Source organism: Panthera uncia, chromosome B1 (assembly GCF_023721935.1).
Source record: "Panthera uncia isolate 11264 chromosome B1, Puncia_PCG_1.0, whole genome shotgun sequence".
NCBI lineage: Eukaryota > Metazoa > Chordata > Mammalia > Carnivora > Felidae > Panthera > Panthera uncia.
The window spans coordinates 166,732,229-166,757,026 of record NC_064811.1 but is presented as its reverse complement, the minus strand read 5'-3'; the positions used below and the strand labels follow the sequence as shown (position 1 = coordinate 166,757,026).

Sequence of the window (24,798 nt, the reverse complement as noted above, 5' to 3'; positions counted from 1 at the left end):
TCCCCTGCTCACTTGCTCTCTCTCTCTCTCTCAAAATAGATAAACTTTAAACTTTTGAACCATTGGAATTCTCTTAAATGTTGTGATGCAGTTATCTTACTATATTCAAATGCTAAAAGGCAGCTACTTTATAAAAACGCATCAAAATTCATTTAAACATGTCAGTAATTGATATATTTTTTCTTTTTTGTGTAAACTGTTAAGTCAAATATTGTTTGTCTCAAACTTGGGGTACATGGTACAATATGGATGCCATATTGAAACCTGAACTAGTTAAAGTGATTCTCTCCCTTTGTCAAGTAGGCATTATTACTACTTATCACCCTATAATACCTTTGTGTGTGTGTGTGTGTGTGTGTGTGTGTGTGTGTGTATGTGTGTGCATGCGCACGCACGTGCATGCACGCAGTAACCCCTCTACTGTGTTATAAATCCTTTCAGGGCTGGGTCCATATCTGATTCATCTTCATATCTCCCATCCCAGCCAGCCATGAAGCAGACAGTGCTTGCTCATCACTTGTGTGACAGGCACTGGTCACTGGGGAAACAGAAGAATAAGAGTCTGTCCCTGCCAATGAGAGGCCTGCCGTGTAATGAGAAAGTCAACCACAAGTGTAATACTGTAGCTCACTACTGTCAGGAGCAAATGCTCTGGAGATAGGAGGAGGACTAGGGAAGCTTTCACAGGGAACTCACGCCCGACTCGTGTAGCAAGCAGTATTTAGGAATACCAGCAGATGAACCTGTTGAGAGAAGCATTCTAAAAAGAGGAATGGGCATTTCAGTGACCCGCTGTTTGTGTTTAGCATGGCTAAAGCATAGGGTACGTATCTGTCTAGCCTGTCGGGATAAGACTAGAAAGACAGGGACGAGATCAGTGCAGTCTAATGCAGAAGCTCCGTGTGGCTGTTGAGCACTTGAAATGTGGCCAGTGCAACTGAGAAGCTGCACGTTTCATTCTAATTACTTCAGCCACACATGGCAATGGCTACTGTGTTGAACAGCACGGGGCTGGATCATGAGAGCCCTCCTTTACCATCCTAAGGAGTTAGGACTTCTTCCTGAGTGGGAGAGAAAAGTCGGGAGGTGGGAAGGTGTCAAGATTCCTGGTTTTGGAAAGATCACTCTAGTGTGTCAATTCTCAACCTCTTTGGCCTCCAGAACTCAGAAACTTGACTTTTTGCCAGACACTTTCCTAGGGTCTGTGATGTTGGGAACGCAGCAGTCAACCAAGCAGACAGAAATCTGGCCCCCTGTGGAGCTCGACACCTGAGCACGAGAAAAATGCAGTCACACAGTACGTTGGGGGATGAGGATAAGAGCATGGGTTCTCCTGCTGGAACCTCAGCCGTTTTGCATATGATCATCTTTTGTTGGCAGTGTGACCTTAGGCAAGTTACTTAGCCCCTCTGCCTCAGCTGTAAAATGGTATACAAATAGTGGCTATCTGTGGGTCATTAAGAAGAGTAACTTGATATTTGTAAATAAGCAGGGCCCAGCACATAATAAGTTCCGTATAACTAATAAATAAGTAAACGCTAAGGAGAAAAACTAAGTCAAAGGAAAGAGATGGGTGGAGGGGACAGCTTGCAATGATGGTTTGGGTGGCCAGGGAAGGCCTCCTTGAGAAGGTGACATTGAGTAAAAAGTGAGAAAGTGAGTTGCACGGATGATTTCTAAGCAGAGGGGGTAGCACGTTCAGAGGCCCAGAGACAAGGAACATAGTACCTTGCATGGTACTTTGTGCATAAGAGGGATCTAACAGTCATTTATCAGGTGAATGGGTATTTCAGATTCCCGTTCAGTTTAATCATTTTGCCTATCGCCTACCTCCAACCCCCACCCCTAATCTTCCTTAATTCAGTACCTGTTTGGCGACCTGGTATTTTGGGTCACTGATTGGCTTTTAGGTAGAGAGCGACGAACTAGTGCTAGATTTTTACCATCTCTTTTTCGATTTTTTTTTAAATTTAAATTCAAGTTAGTTAACATATAGTGTAGTCTTGGCTTCAGGAGTAGAACCCAGTGATTCATCTCTCTGTCAGTCAGAGAAAGACAGATTTCATATGATTTCACTCATATGTGGAATTTGAGAAACTCAACAGATGAAAATAGGAGAAAGGAAGGAAAAATAAGATAAAAACAGAGAGGGAGGCAAACCATCAGAGACTCTTAAATAGAACAAACTGAGGGCTGCTGGGGTGGGGGGAGATGGGTCATATTACCATCTCTTTTGATTTAGGCTTGTATCTCTGACAGCATGAAATTGACTAAGAAGTGTATTGCTCTCAGTGAGCTCTTCCAATGGCTTCAGTGCAAGGATCACGTACCAGATCGCGTGTGGTTGGATTCAAACACGTACTTGGTAAAACAACATTCATGTCTTCTTGGATTGTGCCGTCTTTGTGATTTTTCTCGCTTTCTGGAACAGGAATGCTCTAACTCCAGGAGGACCCCATCGTTTCTGTAGTGGTGTGTGAGGACTGACTCCTAGAACATTGCCTGGTCTCTGACCCATCAGCATGGGGAGGTAAGTGATGGTGTCTAATCATTGACACTCTAAAACCCGAGATTTTGGTGCCACAGAGACAGGTCTCGAGAGGAAAAAAAAAGTCTAAATTCCAAGTGCAAAGTGTTCAAAGTTACGCTACACTTGTGTTTTAACACCTTTGTCCTTCCAGGCCTTGTTGGGGTGCTTGTCACAGGAAGAAAGTGGTCTTGCCAGGTGGATTTTCTAGGGATTAATGTAGCTTACTGTAAAGGGCATGCGTGTTGGAATCTGTGAGGAGTGCATTAAGCACAGGGTAACTGTAAGCCTTGAGGTGTGGGCAGGGACGACAAACTCCATGGAGTGGCCCAGGGACTCATAGGACTCATAGGACTCAAACTGTAAGTGGAAAACTCCATTGGGTTAGCAGGCTATCCCCCCTTCTGTGAGATATTTTAGTCCAAGAAGCACTCTTTAAAGGGAAGAGTGTAGAAATTAACCACAGAACAGTAACATTTATTCTAAAGGTTGCAAGGTTTTTTTAAAATTTTTTTAATGTTCATTTAATTTTGAGAGAGAGCAAAAGACAGAGCAGGAGTTGGGCGGGGGGGAGGGGGGGCCGAGAGAGAGGGAGACACAGAATCTGAAGCAGGCTCCAGGCTCTGAGCTGTCAGGACAGAGCCCAATGTGGGGCTCGAACCCACGAACTGTGAGATCATGACCTGAGCTGAAGTCGGCTGCTTAACCAACTGAGCCACCCTGGCACCCCGAGGTAGCAAGTTTATTTTAACTCCAATAATAATCTCTCATTCCTGACATAAACTAAGAAGAAAAGTAGGGTTTTTTGTTTTGTTTTGTTTTGCAAAAATGTCTCAGAAATATTTCTAAAAACACAGGACATACAAAACTCATTTATTTACTTTGTTATGAGCATGTCATTAAAGATGATATTTTTGTCCCATTTTCTCACGCAATCATCAGGGAGAAATTTGCCTTGGAATTCGGTGTTAAGAAAAGCTTACTCCTCCTGAGCTATTTGTATGTTTCTAATTTAATGGGCAAGGTTTTGGCCACTATGATGCTGAGCTACCTTTGCAGGCCTGTCTTATTACATGTATTTCTTTGTACTAGATTGTTTTTTGGTTTCATCATCCTTAAACCTGACTTTGTTATACATTTGTATGTTTATCGTGTTGAACATATTCTTGTAAATTGTTTCTAGTTCTTTTTTTGGAACAAAGCAGAATAGAAATAATAATCTACATAATGTCAAGGGGGAAAAACACCATCAGGATGTAATTCTCATTCGTGTAATTTTATAATAATGAGTTACATAGCAAAGTAGCAGTATGGAAGATACTGGCATACAGACCAGTATACTGGCTTACTACCAGCAAGGAAATAGAGGTGGCTGAAGCCAGAGGCCTCCTTCCTTTGGCATCAGTTTAGGTGAGGAGAAGCCACTTTGGAGCAGATTGCTTTAAAATCTGTTTTTTGGAATTTTAGGATCGGCATCTCCTGTCTTTTTCCTGCTTCCTGGCATTTTAGCATCTCTCCGGTGGGGTGTCCTCGAATTCTGAATACCAATTTACGCCAGATTATTGTTATTAGTGTTCTGGCTGCTGCTGCTTCACTTTTATACTTTTCTGTTGTCATAATCCGAAATAAGTATGGGCGGCTATCCAGAGACAAGAAGTTTCAAAGGTAAGAGAAAAAAACAATTCTTCTCCAGATGGGGTGCCATACGTCCATTTTACAGCTTCGAGACTTTTGGGATTAGGTTGGAATTTAAGAAGCATGTGGCTGTAGGAAACAGAATCTGTACTGAATACAGCATGGCGTGAAAAATAAAACTGTTTGAAATGGTTTAATCATTAACTACCAAACCCACATCATAAGAGGATTTAAACATAAGCTTTTCCTGTGATATCTTTTAAGCTGATTTTTCAGTTAATGTCCATGGTTTGGGAATAGTTTTGCTTCTCAGTGCTTGTTTGAACTTCTTACAAGGAATAATGACTGTGTATCTGATTCAGATAATCTTTATCGCTGTCACTTGTTTTGTTTTGAGTCTTCAATCGTTTGGCAGTTGTAAAAATGGTATTGTGGATCAGCTTAGAATCTGCTGCCTCGACATTTATGTATTGCATTTGCTTGGTTAAGGTTTAGGATGATCATCTCTGCCTCACTAAGAATGTGCGTTCATTTTTGTAAACAAGGTACTTGGCACGAGTTACTGACATTGAGGCCACAGACACCAATAACCCGAACGTGAACTACGGTGTCGTGGTGGACTGTGGTAGCAGTGGGTCTCGGATATTTGTCTATTGCTGGCCGAGGCATAACGGCAATCCTCACGATCTGCTGGATATCCGCCAAATGAGGGATAAAAACCGAAAGCCAGTGGTTATGAAAATAAAACCCGGTATGTAAAAGATAGATATCTGACTGGTAACCTGCTTCTGTCCTTTCTTCTCTGTGAGGTTTTTCATGTCCTTCCCTTCCTTTCCCCAGAGTCATCGCTCTAATTCAGAACTCACCCCAGGACCTGACTGGTTCCCTTTCTTTCCCATTTTCTGCCCATCCTGCACGAGGTGACTTAACTCTTTAATAAAATACCCCAAACCATGTCTTTCTTTTGGTCTCCTGCGGCATTTACCACGGTGCCTTACTCGTGTCTCCTGAGATGTTTGCTAGTTGACATTAATTATGGAGGGATGTGTTTTGCCTATTTGGTAACCATTGGACTCTATCCCTAATGACAGAGTAATTTCAGATAACTCATGGATATCTGTACCCTAATACATTGGTGTATATTTCTTTTTTCCCCCATTTTTATTTTATTTTTTTTAGTGTTTACTTATTTTTGACAGAGAGAGAGAGACAGAACATGAGCAGGGGAGAGGCAGAGAGAGAGGGAGACGCAGAATCCGAAGAAGGCTCCAGGCTCTGAGCTGTCAGCACAGAGCCCGACATGGGGCTCGAACTCACGAACTGTGAGATCATGACCTGAGCTGAATTCAGACATTCAACCAACTGAGCCACCCAGGCGCCCCCCCCACCATTTTTAAAAAGTGCCCCAGTATATTTCTAACTGGATTATTTAACTAGAGTGACTTATTACTGATGAGCTGGTGTTATTATGTCTAATTTTTAATGATACCACAGTTTCTAAGTCAGTGTGTTATGCAAAAATTGGGATTTGCTGTCTCCATTAAAGAATTTAAATCAGTAGTTCTCAACCTTTTTATGTATGTACACCATTTCTATGGGCAGCGCTGTTCTGTCAGAAGTTTTAGGAATGGAGGGTGTCCATTGGAGTGCCTTGAAATAGGCATTTTATGTCTTGATAGTTGATAATCACTGATTTAAAACAGTGGACCACAGATCTTAATAGAGATTCAACACTTTATTTCATCTTACTAGTGTATTACATAGTAAGATATAAAATCCAAACAATCCAAGGAATTTATCTTGTAAAATATTAGAGAATGCTGATTAAAAAAAATTATCATAGGTTATTACCTCCTATTTCAAATATGTAAATGAAAAGGGGGCTTAGTATTAATATGATAAAATACCTGTCCTCTCACATAGTTCCTAGTCACATAGACTATTGGCCCTCTGAATCCTTCCCTTTCTTCGTTGAATAATTTAGGCCCCACTTCCTTCTTCAGTCAGTCTTCAAGTTGATTGTTCTTTGATGTTTGGGCAGCTGGGCACCAGCATATTGCTCAGAAAATGTAAAATCTCTACCTCATGCATGTTTCAGGATAGAGAGAAGGAATTGAATCTGAGTCTCTTGTATAAGCATTATTTTGATATCAGAGTACATTTCCATGAACAAAGGTCATTTTTTTCTATAAGTCTTAGTGAATGACTTTTAATTTTTAGTTTTCTATTATCGCGTCCCTTAAATTTTTATGCGTTCCTAATCTAGAAACATTTTCAGAGTTAAAGTGATATTGATCAAAAAAAAAAAAAATTCACCAGAAGATTGAAATATAAAGCTCTATAAAGCACATTGCATTTCATCCAGCTTCATATACCAAGTTCTGTCAGTGATTAAACTGCTCACATGGAATAAGATAAAATCTTTCATGCTTTGGAGTGTCCTTTGGGACATCATCCCAGGGTGTACACCAGAATCTCCTTAAAATCAGGTTTAACATGGTTCTCTCTCATGCTGCAGAAAATGTTTGAAGTAGAAATTCAAGTACCTTTTTATAGCAGTTCTCAGTGTTGAAGCGGGGCCTTTCATGTATAGCATTTCAACAAAGCTCTAGATATTTCCTTACTTAGTGGATTCTGGGTAGTTTAGGGCTTGGTGTCTGTTGGAAGAGTATGTGGAGTAAAAAAAAAAAAAAAAAAATCTGGCTTTTGGTCTGTTTTCTGCTGATTGCTCCTACAAATCATTACATCTTTCTGGATCCACAGTTGCCTAATCTGTGAAATGAGAAATTTGGGGACTTCTAAAATTCAAAGCCAGGAAGACTCCCTTTGCCTAGGGCATGGTCGAGGGATCACCAAGACTGGAGGGTAGGATGTGTTGCGTCAGGCTGCCAGAAGAGATGAGGAGAAGTGAAATAATGTGAGAGGAACCAGGGAGAGGCAATCAGTGAGACCCAGAATGCATATTAGGGGAGGGAGAGGGATTTTATCCAGGATCCCAGTTTGGGCCGCTGGATGGCCAATGATGGTGGTCACTGGGGTAGGTAACTACAAAGCAGGAGTTGAGTTCAGATTTGTCTTACGTGTATATGTTGAGTTTGAGGCGTGTCCAGTAGACAGTTACCACCTACTGATGTGGAGAAGGGGAATGAGGTCTGGTGGCTACTGGTGACACTTGGAGATCCGAGACACATAGATGGTGTGGCAGCCATGGGAGTGAGTGTACTTGCCCGAGCAAAGCGGGAACATGTTCTCGAGGGCAGGCATGAGCTTGTGTGCAGGTGATCCCAGTGTCTGACACATAGCAGTTGCTCAGCTGGGTCTCAGTTTTTTGGAGACTGAGAAGAAAGTGTAGGACTGAACATTTAATACCACCAGCATTTAAGGAAGAGAGCTTGTTGCTAGAAAGATAGGGGAAAACCAGGAGAGGGTGGTATGCAGCTTGAATTTCTCTCAAATTAGCCACATCGAAGAAATGTAACTTATTAGTTAACCATCTCCTTGTTAATGGAAGTGTCCTTTTTCTGTAGGCATTTCAGAATTTGCTACCTCTCCGGAGAAAGTCAGTGATTACATTTCTCCACTCTTGAACTTTGCTGCAGAGCATGTACCACGGGCAAAGCACAAAGAGACGCCTCTCTACATTCTCTGCACAGCTGGAATGAGAATCCTTCCCGAAAGGTGATCCTCCACGTGAAGCCAGGGCTGGGTGGGTGAGGGTGGTAGTTTATTTTTCTCCCCTTCCCCCCTCCTGTCTCTTTTCCTTCTCCTCTTCTACCATTATCATCACATGGTATCATCACATACCATTATTATCCAAAAGGAAAACATTAAAAATCCCTTTTTCACATTTGGAATATTACCAGAACTATTCCCTTAGCCGGAACTCCCCAGAAATCTTTTAATGTACTTGTGTATTTCTATAAACTGTAAACTATAAGGTTGTCATTAAAAAACCAGATTTTCTATCTTGTAAGTGTAAGGGTTGCGGTTGTACTTCTATGTCTAGGAATCACAGAATCCACACAGCTCATGAAATTCCTTCCTAAAATAAATAGGTTTTTTTAATGGATTGCTTTGGTTTTAAAATGTACTGTTTTCCTATAGGATGTACCAGAGCCACAGTTTTTGTTTGGTTTGGTTTGGTTTGTTTTTTTTTAAACAAAAAACGTAGGATGCATCTTGATCTGTGAATTTGGGGCTTGTCTTACAGCCAGCAGAAAGCCATCTTGGAAGACCTTCTGACCGACATCCCCGTGCACTTTGACTTTCTGTTTTCTGACTCTCATGCAGAAGTAATTTCAGGGAAACAAGAAGGTTGGTATCTTGGTCTTCAACTTGAAATTTGGGAAGTTATTCCTTTAAATCTTCCCCATGTTTCCCAGTGTACGCTTTATTAAATTACTTTTAATATCTTAAAATTTGGGAAATCATAGCCTGGAAATAGTATCTTTAAATGGCAAAATTAGTTTCTTATATGACAGTCTTTATTATCCAAACAGTAAGCCGTTAAAAGAATAACTTAGTTTGTGTTCACTGCGTTTAGGACACATATTTTGGACTCATTTTGATAGGAAAGGTTTGTGTTCCTTGCCTAAGTTATACAGTTTTATGGAGTTACGATAATTACTGAGTTACTGGAGCCTTCTATTGATTTACTTGCTACAAAGGGAAATTATTCTTGACTTTGATATGCTAAGAAAATATTAGTTCTGTTTTCAAAGAAATGCTTCAACTTGAAAATGAAATGACAAGTCAATGAAATTATTTGGGGAACAGCTTGCTAGAAATGGAGACCAAAAGCATTTATTTCAAAATCATCTATCATTTCAGCAAATACCTCCTCTGTGAAAGGCACTGTAGAAAGGCACTGTAGAAAATATAAACTGGGTGAAATTCAGACACTGCCACTGAGCTATTTACAGACAAGTGAGGTACACAGTTGGCCGCCATATGAGGTGGAGTCTTAGGTGCCATGAGGAGAGTGGGGAAGAAGTATAATGGGAGTTTGAAAGAGGGAGGCATTTTTTTTGTAACCAGGGACCTCATGGAGCAAATGACATTTGAATTGTGCCCCAACGGATGGTTAAAAGCATGCCGGAGCACGGTAAGGGTGGGGGTCTGAGAGAGGAAGTTCATTCCAGGCTGAAGAAATGATTTGAGTCAACACAGGTTAGAAAAGCTGCATGATGGATGGGGAAACAAAAGTATTTTAGTTTGAATGGCTTACGGCCCTTTGGAAAGTGGTAGTCATTCGAAAAGTTGGGACTGGTCTTGGCGGCCCCATCATCATGGCAGCATGAGTTGTTCCTTTTTTCTCTCCCATTTGATTTACAACTACTCAGACATCCATAACCCAGAAAACGCAGCTAAAGGCCACCCAAGAGACCCATCCATCTGAAAGTGGGTGGCTTGAACCTCAGAGGAAGGCCTGGGGCCAGGCAAGTGGCAGCAGGGGCAGCAGTGGACCAACACGAATTTTCTAGCAGGGGAGGTGGAGGGTGAAGGCGGTGAGTGGGGGGTTACCTAACAGCACACAGCAGGACCTGTTGCTCTTTCTGGGAGGAGGGAAAGGAAAAGGAAGGCTCAGAGAACGGAGGGAATGTGTTTGCCGCTGTCTGCCCCAGAATTCTGGCAAGAGGATTGCCCATGGATCTCTGGAACACCCCACCCCCAACCTTTTGAGGATCCGCTAGCAGGCTGTGGGCACATTCAGAGCCCCAAGTACTAAGCACACACCTCCACCAACTCCGCAGTCATCCTTTTTTAAATTACCAACCTGTGGAACTGTTAGACTCAAAGTGAAAAAAGCCATACGCAAATAAGAAAGGTGTTCACTACTTGAACATTTTTTATCAAACGTTGAAAAGTCACGTTAATATGGTATCACAAAAGAACATGGCCATTTTCTAGTAATGAACCCAAAGGCACAGAATATTCAAATCTAACTGGTAAAGAATTCTAAATAGCAATTATAAAGAAATCCAGTGAGCTATAAGAAAACTGAAGCAGTACAGTGATCTCAGGAATAAAATTAATCAACAGAGGGGTACTTTACCAAAGAGATTAAAATTCTAAAGAACCAAACAGAATGTGGAGCTGAAGAATTCAACACATGAGATGAGGAAGGCACTAAAAAACGTTGGAAATAGAGCAGATGGAGGAGAGAATAAGCAACTTGAGGACAGGGAGATAGAACTGTTCCTGTAGAAGAGGAGCGAGAACCCTATAAGAACTATCAGACCCCCATTAGGAGAACCTACAAAATTAAAGGGGATCCCGGAAGGAGAAGAGTGGGAGAAGGGAGCAGAGAGCGTATTTAAAGAGGTGTCCTAGAGAACTTCCCAAGCCCAGAGAAAGAACTGGATACACAAGTCTAAGAAGCCAATAGACCAGCTTCTCTAGCAGTGCAAAAAGACCCGCTCTGAGACATCACATTAAAACTGTCAAAAGTCAGTGATAAATTATTTTGAAGGAAGCCGGGGGAAAAAGACAGCCTACAAAGGAAGTCTCGTTAGGTTATCAGCAGATTTGTCAGCAGAAACTCTGGAGCCCAGGAGAGCATGGAATGACATTTTAAAGTATTGAAAAACACAAATTGCCAGCCAAGAATACTGTATCTGGCAAAGTTATCCTTCATATATAAGGCGAAGTAAAGGCTTTCCCAGACAAACAGAAGCTAAAGGAGTTCACCCCCTCCAGACCACCGTCTAAGACATGTTGAAAGGAGCTTCTCAAGCTGAAATGAAAAGATGAAAGCGCACAGAAGCCTAATTAAGGTGATAAATAGAATTAGAAAACGGACTTTTTTAGAATAGTACATAAAACAAGTATAAAGCTTAAAGGGAGAAGAGCATTAAAAATGACTATAGCTACTACAGCTTGGTAACAACATCACAACATAAAAAAATTTGTGACATCAAAGCTATAAAAGGGGAAGGGTAAAGGATGGAAACTTTATAGGTGAACAAAGAGAAGTTGCTATCAGAAAAAAGACTGTTCTGTCTGTGGGATGCTTTATGTAAACCTCATGGTAACCACAAAGCAAACATCAAAGCAGAGACACACAAAACATAAAGGGGGAGCCTGAGCAAATCATGGAAACCATGGAAAACCACAAATTTACAAAGATAAACAGAAGGGGAAAAAAAAAGGAGAGACAAAATAACCAGAAGGCAAGGGGTGCCTGGGTGGCTCAGTCACTTAAGGGTCCAACTCTGGATTTTGGCTCAGGTCATGATCTCACGGTTCAGGAGTTTGAGCCCTGCATCAGGCTCCACACTGACAGTGTGGGGCCTGCTTGAGATTCTCTCTCATTCTCCCTCTGCCCCTCTCCAGCTTGCTCACTTTCTCAAAAAATAAAAAATAAAAAATAATAATAACCAGGGGTGCCTGAATGGCTCAGTGAGTTAAGCGTCGCACTTCAGCTCAGGTCACGATCTCGTGGTTTGTGAGTTCGAGCCCTGCATCGGGCTCTGTGCTGACAACTCAGAGCCTGGAGCCTGCTTCAGATTCTGTATCTTCTCTCTTTCTGCCTCTCCCCACTTACGCTCTGTCTGTCTGTGTCTCTGTCTCTCAAAAATAAACATTTAAAAAAATATTTTAAATAAAAAATGAACAGAAGGCAAAACAAAATGGCAGTAGTAAAACTTTACATATCAACAGCTACCCTAAATGTAAACAGATTGAACTCACCAATCAAAAGTCATAGAATGGCTGGATTAAAAAAGAAACAAGACCCAACTTTATGCCACCTACGGGAGACTTTTAGCTTTGAAGACACACATGGGCTCAAAGTGAAAGGATAGAAGACAATATTCCAAGCAAATGGAAACCGAAAGAAGGCCGGCATAGCCAAACTTATATCAGACAAAATAGACTTGAAGGCCAAAGGGTAACAAGAAACAAAGAAGGTCGTTTTGTAATGATAAATGGGCCAATACATTAAGAAGATACGACATTAGTGTATATGCTCCCCACACCCAAGCATCAAGATATATTAAACAAATAGAGAAATAGGGAACAAAACAATAATGGATGGGACTGCAGAATCCTACTATCTGCAATGGATGAATCATCCAGACAGGATCAACAAGGAAACATTGGAATTGAACCACATGTTAGCACAAATGGACTTAATAGACATGTCCAGAACATTCCATCCTAAAGCAGCAAAATACACATCTTTCCAAGTGCACATGGAACATTCTCCAGGCTATATCATATGGCAGGATGCAGAGAAAATCTTAGCAGGTTTAAGAAGATTGAAGTCATGCCAACTGTCTTTTTGACCACAGTGGTATGAAACTAGAAATTAAGAGGATGGTGAGGAAATCTACAAATATGTGGAAATTAAACATCACACTTCGAAACCAGTGGATCAAAGAAGATTATTAAAGTAGGAAATTCTAAGTATCTCAAAAGGAAGTATCTCAGAAGGAAATTAAAAAGTATCTCAAAACAAATGGAAATAGAACATTGCAAATATTGTGGGATGTAGCAAAAGCAGTTCTGAAAGTTTGTAGCAATAAAAGCATGTATCAAGAAATTAGATCTCAAACAATATAACATTATACTTCAAGGAACTAAAAAAAGAACAAATGAGGCCCACAGCTAGCAGAAGGAAGGAAATAATAAAGATCAGAGTGGAAATAAATAAAATAGAAAACAGAAAATCAGTAGAAAGGATCAATGAAACTAAGGGCTGGTTCTACTTAACAAACCTTTAGCTAGACTAAAAAAAAAAAAAAAAAAAGTTAAAAATGAAAGAGAAGACATTACACCTGACACCACAGGAATACATAGGATCATGAGACTGCAGCTGACCGTTGAACAACGTGGGTTTGAGCTGCACGAGGCCACTTGTGGACTTTTTTCCCATAAATACAGTGCAATACTATACATATATTCTCCTTATGATCTTCTTAACAACACTTATCAGTATGCTTCTGATCAACAGTAAGCTCTTAGTAGTCAAGTTTTTAGGGAATCAAAAGTTAACAAGGATTTTTTACTATTGGGGGGTCAGTGCCCCTGACATGCACATTGTTCAAGACTCAACTGTACTATGTACTGTTCAAAGCTCAATTGTACTATGAACAATTCTATACCAATAAAATATGTAACAGAAGAAAGGGATGCATTTTTAAAACATACAACCTGCCAAGACTAAATCAGGAAGAAATAGAAAATCTAAGTAGACCAATAACGAGTAAAGAGATTGAATCCATAATCAGAAAACTCCAAGACCAGATGGCTTCACTGGAGAATAACATTTAAAGAATTAATACCAATTCCCCTCAAATTTTTCCAGAATATCAAGAAGGAGGGAAAACTTCTAAACTCATTCTGTGAGGCCAGCATTATGTTAATACCAAAACCAGATAAAAATACCACAAGAAAACTGTAGGCCAGTATCCCTGATGAATATAGATGTAAAAATTCTCAACAAAATACTAGCAAACTGAATTCAAAAACACATTAAAAGGATTATATGCCATAACCAAATAGAATTTATCACTGAGATGGAAGCATGCTTCAACATGCACAAATCAATAAATTATATCACATCAATAAAATGAAAAATAAAAACCATGGCATCATCTCAAAAAAGCATCACAGAAAAATACTTGACAAATACAACATCCTTTCATGAAAATCCTTAACAGATTGGGTGAAGAAGAAATATAGCTCAACATAACAAACGCCATATATGACAGACAGCTAACCTTAGACTCTGTGGAGAGAAATTGAAAGCATTTCCTTTAAGATCGAGACCAACACAAGGATGCCTACTCTCACCACTCCTATTCAATGAGTACTGGAAGTCTTAGCTAGAGCAATTAGGCAAAACAATGAAAGAAAATACATCCAGATCAGAAAGGAAAAACTAAAATTGTCACTATCTGCCGATGATATGATCTTATATATAGAAAATCCTAAAGAGTCAGTTAGGAAATGTCATTGACTTGATCAACAATTACAATAAAGTGGCAAGATACAAAACCAACATACAGAAATCAATTGTATTCCTTTACACTAATGATGAAGCATCTGAAAAAGAAAGAAAACTATCCTGTTCACAGTGGCATCAAAAACAATAAAATAGAAATAAATTTAGCCAAGGAAATGGAAGATCTTTACAATGAAAACTACAAGACTTAGCTGGAAGAAATGGAAGAAGGCAAATTGAAAGACAACCCATGTTCATGGGTCACAAGAATTAATCTTGTTATAATTGACATACTGCTCAAAGCAATCTATAGATTTAGTGCAATTCCCATCAAAATGCTAAAAGCATTTTTCACAGAAATAGACGAAGCAATCCTAAAATTTCGTATCAGAAAAGACCCCTAATAGCGAGGGCAATCCTGAGAAAAAGAACAAAGCTGGAAGTATCATGCTTCCAATTTCAAACTATTGTGCAAAGCAGTGTTAATGAAAACAGTTTCGTACTGGCACAGAAAGAGACACGTTGACCAATGGAACGGAATAGAGAGCCCAGAATTAAATCCCAGCATATACAGCCACCACCCAGTAGTGGAAAGGATGGTGTCTTCAACGAACAGTGCTGGGAAGACTGGGGAAACACGTGCCAAACAATGAAATTGGACCCCTGTCTCACACCACTCACAAAGATGAATTCAAAAAGAATCAAAGAAAATCCCTAAGACTTGATACCATAAACTCCTAGAAGAAAATGTAGGCAAGAAGCTCATCAGTATTGGTCATGGCAGTGATTTCTTGGACATGATGCCAAAAGCACAAACAGCAAAAGCAAAAACCAGCAAATGAGACTATATCAAACTCAGAAGCTTCTGCATAGTAAAAGAAACAATTAACAAAATGAAAAACAACCTACAGAATGGGAAAAAAAAAATGTGCACATACTGGACAAGGGGTTAATATCCCAAACATATATAAAGATCTCATACAACTTAATAACCAAAAAATTAAGATAATTTTTTGATTAAAAAACTAAACACACTTTCCAGAGAGGACATTAAAATGGCCAAACGGCACATGAAAAGATGCTCAGCATCCCTAATCATCAGGGAAATGCAAATCAAAACCACGAAGAAATTTCATCTCATACCTGTTAGGATGTCTGCAGGTGCTGGTAAGAATGTGGTGAAAAGGTAACCCTTATGCTTTGTAGGTAGGAATGTAAATTGGTCCAAGAAATATGGAAAACAATACGGAGGTTCCTCAAAAAATTAGAACTAGTTGATACAATCCAGTCAATCCATTTCCGGGTATACACCCAAAGGAAACAAAAACAGGATTTCAACAGGATGTCTGCACTCCCATGTTTACCGCAGCATTAATTAAAGGAACCAAGATACAGAAACAACCCAAATGCCCATCAACAGATGAATGGTTAAAAAAGATGTAGTACATATACATAATGGAATATTATTCAGCCGTAAGAAAAGAGGAAATCCCGCCATTTGTGACAGGGTGGATGGAGCTTGGGCACAGTATGCTAAGTGAGATAAGTCAGACAGAGAAAGATAGTAGTTGTTGATATCACTTGCTCGTGGAATCTGAAAAAGTCAAACCTGGGGCTCCTGGGTGGCTCAGTCAGTTAAGCGTCCACCTCTTGGTTTCAGCTCAGGTCATGATCTCACAGTTCATGGGTTTGAGCCCTGCGTTGGGCTCTGAGCTGACAGTGTGGAGCCTGCTGACAATTCTCTCTCTCCCTCTCTCTCTGCCCCTCCCCCCAACTCTCTCCCTGTCTCTCTCAAAATAAATAAACTTTTTTTTAAGGCTTTTTTAAAAAGCCCATAAAAAAAACAGTAAAATGGTGGTTACCAGGGCAAGGGGAGGGATAAGATTGATGGTATTTAAGGATGCAAACTTATTATAACAAGTAATAAGTAAGCCATAGAGTTCTAAGGTACAGTATAAGGAGTATAGACAGTAATGTTGTACTATAACTATGTAATGTGAAAGTATCATTACAAGGGCAGTCATAGGACAGCGTATAAATGTATCAAAGTAAGACACTGTACACCTCAGACTTACACAATGTTACGTGTCATTTCTCGTCAGTAAAAACAAAAAGCTGGACAGGTCTCGGATTGTCAGGCCGTGGGGCAGTGGAGTTCGGCCTTTGTTCTGGGGGTCAGACCAGTAGCAGAGAATAGAGTTGGTTGGAGTGGAGGAGGAGGGCAGGCGGAATGACTAGGTCTCTGTGACGCCTTAAATCCAGGTGGAAATGAAAATGGGTAAAGACTGGATAGGGAATGTTGTAGAAAGAGAATCAGGTGCAGCAACTGAGTGGCAATGAGAGACAAAGGAACGGGAAGAGTCAAAGTTACTTTGTTTTTAGAACCTTGCGATTGATAGGTGTAACTTGATAAAGTGAAAACTCCGTTATTTCAAAACAGTTTCAAAAGAAAACTAGCACTGAGGGAATTACATCTTTACCTGTGCAATTAATATGAAACCGTAAATTTTAAAGTTGAGAGGTATCAGAAAAACACCAGGAAAACATAAAATACATCAACAGGCATGTGTTACTTCAGATGATGTTCTCCCAGGTTGTCAGGGAGTAAAGTAAATGAGTTGTTTGCACGGACTGCATCGATAAGAGTTGTACCAAGTATCTTAAAACTTTATTCTTCTTCTCTTCACCCTGTGAAATGTCTCTAGGTGTATATGCTTGGATTGGCATTAATTTTGTCCTTGGACGATTCGAGCATATTGAAGATGGTAAGTATCATGTTTCCAACTAATGTGTCTGACTGGAAATGATGGCTGGCCCATCTAATCCAAAGGATAGAAAAGGAGCGAAGGTTTGTGACACAACTGAGTGTGTAGGAGCAGAGAGGGGGACTAACGTTTCACACCATTACCTTGACTTCAGGTGGGAGGAGTGGATTGCATTTGCCTAGTTAGGCTTGAAAGTACCATGAAAACAAGGGGACTCTTCACGGGGTCTCAGTGCTCTGGATTTGTTCTGTTCCAATGGCTGTTTTTGTTCTTTGCAGATGAGGAGGCAGTTGTGGAGGTTAACATTCCTGGCAGTGAAAGCAGGGAAGCCATTCTCCGTAAAAGGACAGCCGGTATTCTCGACATGGGAGGCGTGTCGACCCAGATAGCATACGAAGTTCCCAAAACTGTAAGCTTTGCCTCCTCACAGCAGGTTATTATCTGTCAAATTTTCCTCTGTTTGCTTTGGTTTTCCTTTAACATGTCTCCATCCATTTTTGTTTTGTTTCCTGAGTCTGAACACACCCTTACTATGCTTGCTGAGGTCCCACCTTCCCGACCCAGGAGAAAGGAGTCAGGAGGAAGCCAAGCAAACCTCCGTTTGTGTTTGTTCATTGAAGTCGGCTGGTTTGTTTTCTGAACTTCACAGTTTTTGTTTGGTATAAATGTCAGTTACATGCTTGAATTTTTGTTTGTATTTCCTCTTCAATCACTTCTTTTCTCAACAGATATTGTAAAACTTAATGTAATGGCATCATATTTCTTAAGTTATAGTTGGGGAACGTGCTGCTTTTCTTTTTTTTTTTTTTTTTTTTTTTTATAAGGCTCAGACAGCTTTTGACTTTTCTGGAAAGGACTGAGGTTTGAATGCACTGCTTGCACATTTCTGAACAGGGTTCCTCTGTTTCTCTCCATGCCCTTCGTGGCTTTCAGTCACTGCCTGTAGTTCCCCAGTAGGCTGGGCAGCCTTGTATAGTGAGCACCAGAAAGGTTTCTACATGTGTTCCTGAATTGCTACATGTCTTTGTGATTCTGTTTCCACTCAGCTATAAATTTCCACCAAAGCCTGGTTTCCTGCACTATGACTTTCCTGTCATATAGTGTAGTGGTTTAAAAAGGCTGCAGCTAGACAAGTCTAGGCTCCCTCGTCAGGCTGGCCTCACTAGTTGTGTGACCTGATGCACATCACTTAAGTTCTTTGAACTTGGTTCTTCATCTGTAAATGTGAATGCAAGTACCTCTCACGGGGGCTTATTATAAAGCTAAAATGCTCTAGTGCAGATAGTATATCTAATGTACTGCCAGGCACCCAATGTTCACTCACTAAATGTTATTGGTATATTTATTAAGCTCTTAAGAAAAATGCTTTCTAAATTCAAGTATTACAATTTGTGTTTCCTACTTCTCATCCAGGAATGCCTCTAGAAACTATTGCACTCTGTTAAAAGTCATGTTTTCCTCCTCAAGATAAAGCAAAAACAAAACAAAAACAAATAACATAGCAGGTTTGGAAAAAATACTGAAAAATCAGGGCTAAAAGTTTTCTGTGTATGCATCACCCAAAAAAACCCATTGTTATCATTTTGTATTTCTTTTTATTCATTTTTTTCCTCTTTATAGTTTTTTAAAATACAGTTGTTGTAATATTGCTGTTTATACAATTTTGCATCGCTTATTTAATAGGGCATATGCATGTTCCTCCATAAAATATTACCATAATTGACGAAACCCCCTTGAGGTTGTAGATTTAGATAACACCCAGTTTTTTTCTCGCACAGAATCGCTGAAGTCATATTTGTGTCTAAAGACTTTTCAATGGTTAGAATTATTCCTAAAGCATAGGCTTCCATAAGTAGGTTTTCTAGATTGGGGGATGTGAACTACATCGCTCACATCCCTTTACAGAAAGTAACGGTATCACAGATGTGCAGCATATCTGGAATTTCCTAAGTCAGAATTGTCATATTGAATTCAGAGGGATGCTTAGAAGGGTCCTTGGGAAACGCAGAAGCAGAATTTTTTTGCTGCTTTTAGATGAGAATCTTTATAGATCCTTCTTTTTCACAGGAGGTAATTGTTATGGTATTGCCTAAAATATTAAAGTTTTTTATCCTTGCATCTGCAGGAAGAAGTCGCTAAGAACTTGTTGGCTGAATTTAACTTGGGATGTGATGTTCACCAAACTGAGCATGTGTACCGGGTCTACGTGGCCACATTTCTTGGGTTTGGTGGCAATGCTGCTCGACAGAGATACGAAGACCGAATATTTGCCAACACAGTTCAAAAGAACAGGTAAAGCACCTTCTGCTTCTCAGCGTTCACTTTCAGATCTCGGTCTCTGCTTGTAGAGCACCTCTCCAGGCAAAGCTGGGAGACCTCAAGCAGCAGAAGTGTGTCCACGCCATCAGCTTTCGACTCCCCTGCTAGCTGAGAAATAATTGAAGGGGCACTGGGGTCCTGCCTTCAGCCCCGAATCCACACCCCCCTGGATTAGAAATTTCACTATTAACATAGTAGGAGTTTTGAGCCCTGGGTAGTGTATTTCACATTGCAGAGTCCCTGGGAAACTCAGTACCTGGGCTACTGCAGATGTCCTGGGGGCCAGCGGTACGTGACGATAAAATTGTCATTGATGATTGACGGGAATTATGTGTTGTTCTGGTGGTGTTCTGGAAAACCAGCCTGTGCAGTTATTTAGTGGATAAAACCATAGGGCAGGAAGGTATTCAAGAGCAAGAAATGATCCAGAAGTCTAAGTTAGTGGTTTTAAACATTTTTAGCAGGGAAACTTTTAAAAATGAGTTTATGAAGAATTCTGGTATCGAAGAAATATAAAACAAAAGCAATGCTTTATCAGTTTAAATTTATTTTATCAGTTTAAGTATATAGCAGTTATTTATTTGAAATCAGTTCATAAGAAGAGCAAAGCTGTGTGGATGAATAAAAATATCTGAAATCTGGGGTTATATAAAATATCCTATTAATTACTGTTTTGTTTTCTTTGTTTTGATGAGCAATTTTGAGGGAAAAAAAATCCTAATTTATACAGATAAATGGTAGTGTATAGTTAGTTCCTTGATCAATTTAATCTTAATAAGCCTGGGGAGGCCTGAACTTGAAGAATGACCAAGTCAGAGCCATTCAGTACCACACTTTCCAGAAATTCACATGTGTGAATAGGAAGAACAATAAAAACTTCTTCTCCAGACATTAATTGAATGGTGTTAGTTAAGAGATGGGTAGTCCCAGGGCACCTGGTGGCTCAGTCAGTTAAGTGCCTGACTCTTTGTTTCGGCTCAGGTCATGATCTCACGGCTTTGTGGGCTCCAGTCCCACATCGGGCCCTGTGATGACCGTGCAGGGCCTGCTTGGGATTCTCTCTCCCCGTCTCTCTCTGCCCCCTCCCTGACTCACACTGTCTCTGTCTCAAAAATAAATAAACTTTAAAAAAAAGAGAGAGAGATAGGTAGTCGCATAATTTCTTTTTAAGCGTGGTGTATTATACGGTACATTGTGGCATAATTATTTTCTATAATAAATAGTCCTAAAATAGAAATATTTTATAAGTGATGTTTGAATTAGAACTTTGGAATTTTTTTTAATGTTCGTTTATTTTTGAGAGAGAGAGAGCATGACCGGAGAAGGCCAGAAAGGGGGAAATAGAGGATCTGAAGCAGGCTCTGTGCAGTGAACACAGAGCCTGAATGCAGGGCTTGAACTCACGAACCATGAGATCATGACCTGAGCGGAAATCAAGAGTTGGCCGCTTCACTGAGGGCCACCCAGGCGCCTTGTGAATTAGAACTTTGGAGAAACACCTTCTGCAATGTTAATTTTTACTAATTAATTTTAATGTCAAGAAACTTGTATAACAGACAATTCAGTGGTACTTCTTAATTTAGATATAGGGCAACTAAAAACAGTAATTTGACGAGTCTTGGACTTTGATCATAATTATAAATGTTAGTCATCACTTTTTACATATGAATTGAGCCTTGAAACACATCGCTATTTCTCTATTAGTAGCCATTGAGTTTTAAAAACGAAACATTTTTATTTAATGGTGAAGACCTTAACTTACTACATTCAAGTCCATCTTGAGTTGCCCTGAGTTTAGGAATAACCAACCTGTCAGTTGAGTGGCAGTCTCCGAAGACGTACACAGCCTTTTCGGCCCATGTGACATCACGGCATCAAACACTAACAGGTCCAGTTGTTGTAAGCTGTTTTTTGCTCCTCGCTTGCTTAATGGTGACGAGCAGTGAGTACACATAATGGGATGACAGATGCAGGGAAATTTCACCGGGAAGTCGTGAGCACAGCGCATTCCGGTAGACAGTTAAGATTTCTTTTCCATGGGAATTCTCAGAGCCTGTAGTACAGTGGACACTCTCTTATCTACAGCAATTGGGATCAATAGTTTGATTTTTAAAAATCAGTTAAAACCTGGGCTCCTGGGTGGCTCAGTCAGTCAAGCGTCAGACTTTGGCTCAGGTCATGGTCTCGCAGTTAGTGAGTTTAAGCTCCTCATCGGGCTATGTGCTGACAGCCTGGAGCCTGCTTTGGATTCTGTGTCTCCCTCTCTCTCTGGCCCTCCCCTGAGCGTGCGCGTGCTCTCTCTCTCTCTCAAAAATGAATAAACTTAAAAAAAAATCAGTTAAAATAGAGGATCAAAAATCGAATCAAACCACAAGCATCTTAATTTATGTGTTCGTTTGCCAGTCTTTTGCTCTGGACTAAGGTCTTTTCTTAGGCTACACCCGTCATCTCTCTGGCATGCACCACACCTCATCTCAGTGTCATTTTGGCTTTTTTAAAGATTACCAGGGGCTTAACAGACATTTGTAAAGGAATTTGATTTTTAAAGTTCTAGATTTTTCCCACATTTTCCCAGTGTTTTTAAACCATGCTAATACTGAACTTGACAGCAGTTTTCGAGCAACTTGCCTTTATTGTGTTTTTCTAAGGCATCTAATGTGGCTTGCACGGGCCCAGTTACTTCTGTCTGTAGTCACTTTTCATCTCTGTATGATTACACCGGCAAGCTCTAGTGGCAGAAGAGGGTTGGAAGCGACACAGTTGGTGGGCATTCAGCTGCAGTGAACTTTAGACCGAGAGGAGTTCCGGAACCGCAGGCACACGGGCCGAGAGTGCAGGCCGTGTGCCAGGGTACAGAAAGCTCTGGTAATCTGACCAGGTAGCTGTTTCACTGGACCCTGTTACAGTGTCTGCGTAGGTATCTGCTGTATGCACGTGTGGATGGGTGGTGAACCAACCTCCTCCAGGAGGGAGCTCGAGAACCTGTTTCCCTGACCTCGTTATCCCGGAACCCTTTCGTGTTCCCCCAGGACACCCTGCAGGGCTCACGTTCCACACAGCATGTCTTGAGAAACGCTGGCTTGCAGCCGCTGCTTGAAAACACGGTTTTCTGTCAGTCTCAAATCAAGTTTCTCTTTGTCCCGTAGGCTCCTGGGGAAGCAGACTGGTCTGGCTCCTGACACCCCATACCTGGACCCTTGCTTACCCCTGGACATTAAGGACGAAATCCAGCAAAATGGGCAGACCATGTACCTCCGGGGAACAGGAGACTTTGACCTGTGCCGAGAGACCATCCAGCCTTTCATGAATAAAACAAACGAGACGCAGACCTCCCTCAACGGGGTCTACCAGCCTCCCATTCACTTCCAGAACAGCGAATTCTATGGCTTTTCGGAGTTCTACTACTGCACTGAGGATGTGTTACGAATGGGGGGGGACTACAACGCTGCTACTTTTACTAAAGCCGCAAAGGTAACCTTCAAAGAAACCCTCTTCTCCTGCATGCTTTTGAGAGATGGTGTAGACACTGGCAGCCTGTGTCCCCCCTTCACGTTTGGAGGCCCAGCCCAAGAGCAGGGGAAGGTGGAGGATGGAAGGCTGTAGTGCAACCTGTTGGGGATCCTGTACCTTGGCTGAGCGAAAGAGGTAGTCCCGACAGGAGTCACAGATCCTCGGGGAGCCACCTGCTGCCCACCACTCCGGGCACTGCTCTGATGGCCAGTGGCTTCCGGGTGACAGACTTGCATATTACTCTGTAGTAATGCCACTGGTATCAGGCCATACTCCTGCAGCCTTCCTGTCGCTTAGCTGCCGGGACCCCTGTTCTCTTGTTGGCCACTGCCCAGGGTTCCCTACCTTCATACCCCCTAAACCTTGGTGATACTGGACTTCCACCCTTGGAAGGGTGTGGACCCTCAGGCTCTTAGCTGGTCTCTTCCATGCTCATGGTTCGCAACTACTGCCCACCAAGAAGAGGCTCCAGCCTCCATGCCCGGTGCCTCTTAGATTTCGTGACCCAAAGCAAACCGGTTTCACCATTTTCTCCCCGTGCCCTTCATCCTGTGATGTTGTCTCAGTTAATGGCATCCCTGACCATCTGGTCACCTCTCAAAACTCAGGAGTTCCAGACTTCTCCCTACCATTCATTCCTCCCTCGCTGCACATCCCCCATAATCAGTCATCAAGCATGTTATTTTACCTGTATTCATTTCTCAAAGCCCTCCCTGCTTTCTGTCCTGCTCTCTCCGCCCTAGCGGGGCCTGCGTCTGTCACCTGCCCTACTACAGGAGCCTCCCCGCTGGCCTTCCTGCGTCTGGTCTCCCTCTGTCATTCATCAGTCACGCCGCTCCCAGAGACAGACCTGTCTAAAGCACAAGTCTCCTCTCTATTTATTGTCTTCAGCGGCTTCCTTTTATACCAGGATAAATCACAAATGCCTTAGCGTGCCTTCTTCCCGGGGCCTCCTCTCCCGACCTCTCATGACCTACTCCAATCATAGCTACTCGTTGCCCTTGCATCCAAGCTACTTCCCATCTTGTCTTCATTCACGCTGTTTCCTCTGCCCTAAATGTCTGTCCTTACCTCTCACCCCAGACTGAGTGTTGTTCTGTGTTCCCTGGGGCAGTTTCACCATCTCTCAGAGCCTCAGTTTCTTCCTCCTTGAAATAGATGTTGCAATCATAGCCATGCCAAGGAGTGATCTTAAGTATTGCACTCAGAAAAGGCCCTTAGTGCTCAGTAGATCTTAGTTATTAATATTATTACAGGGGCACCTGGCCGGCTCGGTTGGTTAAGTGTCCGACTTTGGGTTTCGCCTCAAATCATGACCTGTTTGTGAGTTCGAGCTCCGAGTCGGGCCCCTCGCTGACAGCGCAGAGCCTGCCTGGGATTCTCCCTCCCTCTGTCTCTGCTCCTCCTGCGGCCACATGCCCGTGTGCTCTCTCTCTCTCTCTCAAAGCAAAAATCTTTAAAAATACATAATATTACAAATAACTTCAGGAAAAGATGGCACCTCTCTCCCTTCACCTAAAGACAAAGCCTTCTGTAATCAGCTTGGTGTTCCCCGAGCCTTGCACTGTGTCACTTCAGACACAGGCGGCCACTCTGAACCAGCTCAGGTACCACTTCACTCTTCCAGAAGCTTACGCCAGTCGCAGGCAGTCACAGAGGAGGAAACTAAGCAGTTTCGAAGAGGCTGGTTGTGGGCAGGGAAGTTTTCTGTAACAATAACTTTGGCAGAATTTTAAGACAGAACAACCATGGTCTTTGCTGATCAGTAAGCATTTGCTGGGTTCACGTTACACATAGAGGTGAAGCTTGTGTTGCCTAATTGGAAGGATATGGTTGTTTATGAATATGAATTTGGTAAACCCTTTTTAAAATGAAGAACCTGTTCACTTACCGGTGATTTATTTGGGGTGAAATTTCTTCCAGGATTATTGTGCAACAAAGTGGTCGATCCTGCGGGAACGCTTTGACCGAGGACTGTATGCCTCACACGCCGACCTCCACAGGCTAAAGTAAGCAGTGGGTGGCCGTCCCCAGGCGGTTTTAAGAAACTGTGCACGAGTGTTGGCCCCTGGCTTGCCACACCCAGGCCCCAG

The 24,798-nt window shown here is 41.6% G+C and overlaps 1 protein-coding gene across 5 annotated transcripts in view; it reads left to right on the top strand.

The window, feature by feature from the left end:
* ENTPD4 (ectonucleoside triphosphate diphosphohydrolase 4) overlaps positions 1 to 24,798 on the top strand; it is a 40,455-nt gene that overhangs the window by 5,494 nt on the left and 10,163 nt on the right. For 2 of the 5 annotated variants that reach the window (XM_049631578.1, XM_049631577.1), the window contains 10 exons: positions 2,432 to 2,530; positions 3,995 to 4,192; positions 4,708 to 4,913; positions 7,690 to 7,840; positions 8,373 to 8,476; positions 16,817 to 16,876; positions 17,155 to 17,309; positions 19,002 to 19,168; positions 22,342 to 22,666; positions 24,629 to 24,714. In XM_049631578.1, the coding sequence (XP_049487535.1) occupies positions 2,523 to 2,530; positions 3,995 to 4,192; positions 4,708 to 4,913; positions 7,690 to 7,840; positions 8,373 to 8,476; positions 16,817 to 16,876; positions 17,155 to 17,309; positions 19,002 to 19,168; positions 22,342 to 22,666; positions 24,629 to 24,714 (1,460 nt within the window). In that variant the 5' untranslated portion in view covers positions 2,432 to 2,522. Of the gene's footprint in view, positions 1 to 419; positions 2,531 to 3,994; positions 4,193 to 4,707; positions 4,914 to 7,689; positions 7,841 to 8,372; positions 8,477 to 16,816; positions 16,877 to 17,154; positions 17,310 to 19,001; positions 19,169 to 22,341; positions 22,667 to 24,628; positions 24,715 to 24,798 lie in introns of those variants that run through there. The other 3 variants (XR_007457994.1, XM_049631576.1, XM_049631579.1) reach the window with 2 other exon arrangements.